The sequence below is a fragment of the Solanum pennellii genome, chromosome 1 (genome assembly GCF_001406875.1).
Source record: "Solanum pennellii chromosome 1, SPENNV200".
NCBI lineage: Eukaryota > Viridiplantae > Streptophyta > Magnoliopsida > Solanales > Solanaceae > Solanum > Solanum pennellii.
In genome coordinates, this window is record NC_028637.1 from 65,455,832 (window position 1) to 65,458,448 (window position 2,617).

The window sequence follows — 2,617 nt, forward strand, 5'->3', positions numbered from 1 at the left end:
TTGATGCCTTGAAGTTTCGGCATAGACTAGCTTTTATTTGTTTTAGCTTCTTAGAATACTCTTAGTTTAGTAATTTGATCATAGATGTTCTTGTGGTGATGACTTCCAGATTTTGGGGAAATAATAGATGTTGAATTTTAGAAGTTATTGAATTGTCTTTTATTAATGAGTTTAAGTCTTCCGCATTGCTTATGTTGATATTAAATTGAAATGTTAAGGTTTAGATTGGTTGGTTCGCTCACATAGGAGGGTAAATGTGGGTGCCAGTCGCGGCTCGGTTTTGGGTCGTGACACCTATTTTATGTGAACTCCTAACAACTTGAATGATGAAGAAAATGAGAAAAGAAAAATAAAAAAGAAAGATATATTGATTAAAATAAAAGAGGGGGGGGGGGGTTGAATATGAGTTACTAACAACTCCATGGAAGATTGTTATAGATTGATTAGTCATGAAAAAAAAATTAGAAGGGAATTGAGGAAACATGATATTTAAGTAGAGAATACAAATAGATAGACTTTCTTCAAACTCATGAAACATTATTAGATATGTATAATTATTAATGAAAAAAATGACGAGAAAAAATCAAAAAAAAAAAAAGTAAAAAAGAAGATGAATATGAATGGTGGTAGTGTCACATAACCTTTTCCATATCAAACTTTATTATATATTTCCAAGCAGTGCACCTTCTCAAATACACTTCCTCTGGGACAAATATACACAAACTTTTAATAATATAGAAAACTATGCTTAATATTCTCCTGTCACATTTCTTTTATTAGCTCTTGTCATATCGATACTACATAAGAAGATTGTGTAAACACACCTCTCCTCAACGAGGCATGTCTAACAACATCTCATTCTATTTCTATTCAATTAAGTAGCTAAAGTTTCTAGTACATTTCAAAATTACTAGCACTAAAACATGACATCAGCCATAAATGCCAAAACATAATTACAAGTGAATTCCTTCTCAACACACCCCAGCCCAAGCGAAGCCACCGCACTGCTTTCCAAGAAAATACCATAGCTCCAGGTCGCCTACAACTAATCGGCAGCCTATAAAAGGGTCTGTATCACCCAGATCAGCCATTAATGGTTCCAAATCTGCTACATCTTCATCTTCTTGGGCAAAGTAAGTGGGAAATGGAAGCGTTAATATGGGAAATGGAAGCGTTAATATATCTGGTTTCTTGTACACAGAATCTTTGATGAACACAAAGTTACCTTCGGCTCCTGGAACCTGTTGAGGAACATTTAAATAACAGGATGAGTTATCAACCGAAAGAACTGCCATCATACTAAAGAAACTTCTTTACAAGATGTTACAGTCCCACGTAAGAGATCTAAATTACACTTTTCCCCAAATTCACAGTTCCAAGAAGGTGAAGTCAAACCGCAGTAGTTGTCAAATAACTGCAGACTGTTTATATTCATTAGATAGCACATGGGAGAGGTCAATTTTTTTTTATATAAAGTACTTAGAAGACTCAAAACTACAGCACAGGGGAGAGGTTCATTGTGTTGATTGTCAACGGTAATTATCAACTCTGTGGAGTAATTCGCAATTTGCACCCCTAATGTATGCTCTTTCGTGACTTGCACCTTATCCTATCATTTTTAATGGATTTACACCCTAATCTCCTTAGCTCTTTGCAAAAAAATTAAAAAGTATCATTTTTTAATTCTCATTGACATTTAATATTGCTTTTATTTTTAATTCAAAAATCACTTACTATTTTTCTTTATCCGTGCAAAATAATTTTAAAAGGAGACGGTTTTTATACTTTTGCAAAAAAAAAAAACTGACATTAGGGGTGCAAACCATTAGAAATCATAGGATAAGGTGTAAGTCACAAAAAAAAAAACATACATTAGCGGTGCAAATCACAAATTACTCATCAACTCTGCCTCTCTCCCCTTTTTTGGTAAGTTACAATTCTATTTTAGTCAAGACGAGTTTGAATGCATAGAATTTCATATGAGAGATTGCAGAAAAGGAGAATTATATTTACACTAACACACTAATAAGTTTCATATCACTTGTTTTAAGTATAGAAAGAAACAAAGAAAATATTCAAAATCTTGCCTGGCCTTTGTCCCACATCAAGTTTCTGGTAGGATCAATCTTGTAGACCCAAACATTTTTAACAGTTCGTTGCACTCCACCCATGCGCCCAGGCATCTTTTTCCCTTTAAATACCTATTAAGGAGAGAGAAGACAAATGTAAGATTGTAACATTAACTAGATTACCCAATGGCATTTTCAAAAGCAACTGTTCGTTTAGTTCAAATCACACGCTCAGTAGAATCAGTTAATCATAGAAACTCTGAACGACTATCTAATGCAACTTCAGAAATGCAAGTTCTCTGCCCCAGATGAGAGGTTAAAGCTCCCAACTACTTTAGAATGTCACAGGCTATTGTCTATACTATAGACCACAAGGGGTCAAACTCAATGACATGATGGAGGATTACATTAGCATACTTCTAGAAGTGGCCCATAGTGTATTAGAAGTTATCTGGCAAATAAATTCATCGAAACAAGAAATAATTGTTACTTCACAAGAATGGTTGTTTTTTTGTAAACTTAATCTGCCCCAAAAAAGTGTGTGTGTG

General features: G+C 34.0%; 1 protein-coding gene and 1 long non-coding RNA gene across 2 annotated transcripts in view; one reads left to right on the top strand and one right to left on the bottom strand.

Moving 5' to 3' along the window:
- Positions 1-630: 630 nt before the first annotated feature.
- LOC107013766 (50S ribosomal protein L3-2, chloroplastic-like) overlaps positions 631-2,617 on the bottom strand; it is a 10,436-nt gene continuing 8,449 nt past the window's right edge. Inside the window, exons 3-4 of the mRNA XM_027919432.1 lie at positions 2,088-2,201; positions 631-1,241 (exon numbers count right to left, since the gene is read on the bottom strand). Coding sequence (XP_027775233.1) covers positions 972-1,241; positions 2,088-2,201 — 384 coding nt within the window. The 3' untranslated portion in view covers positions 631-971. The remainder of the gene's footprint in view (positions 1,242-2,087; positions 2,202-2,617) is intronic.
- The window catches only part of LOC114078581, a 2,333-nt gene continuing 963 nt past the window's right edge, over positions 1,248-2,617 (top strand). Inside the window, exon 1 of the long non-coding RNA XR_003580202.1 lies at positions 1,248-1,535. This is a non-coding gene — a long non-coding RNA (uncharacterized LOC114078581). The remainder of the gene's footprint in view (positions 1,536-2,617) is intronic.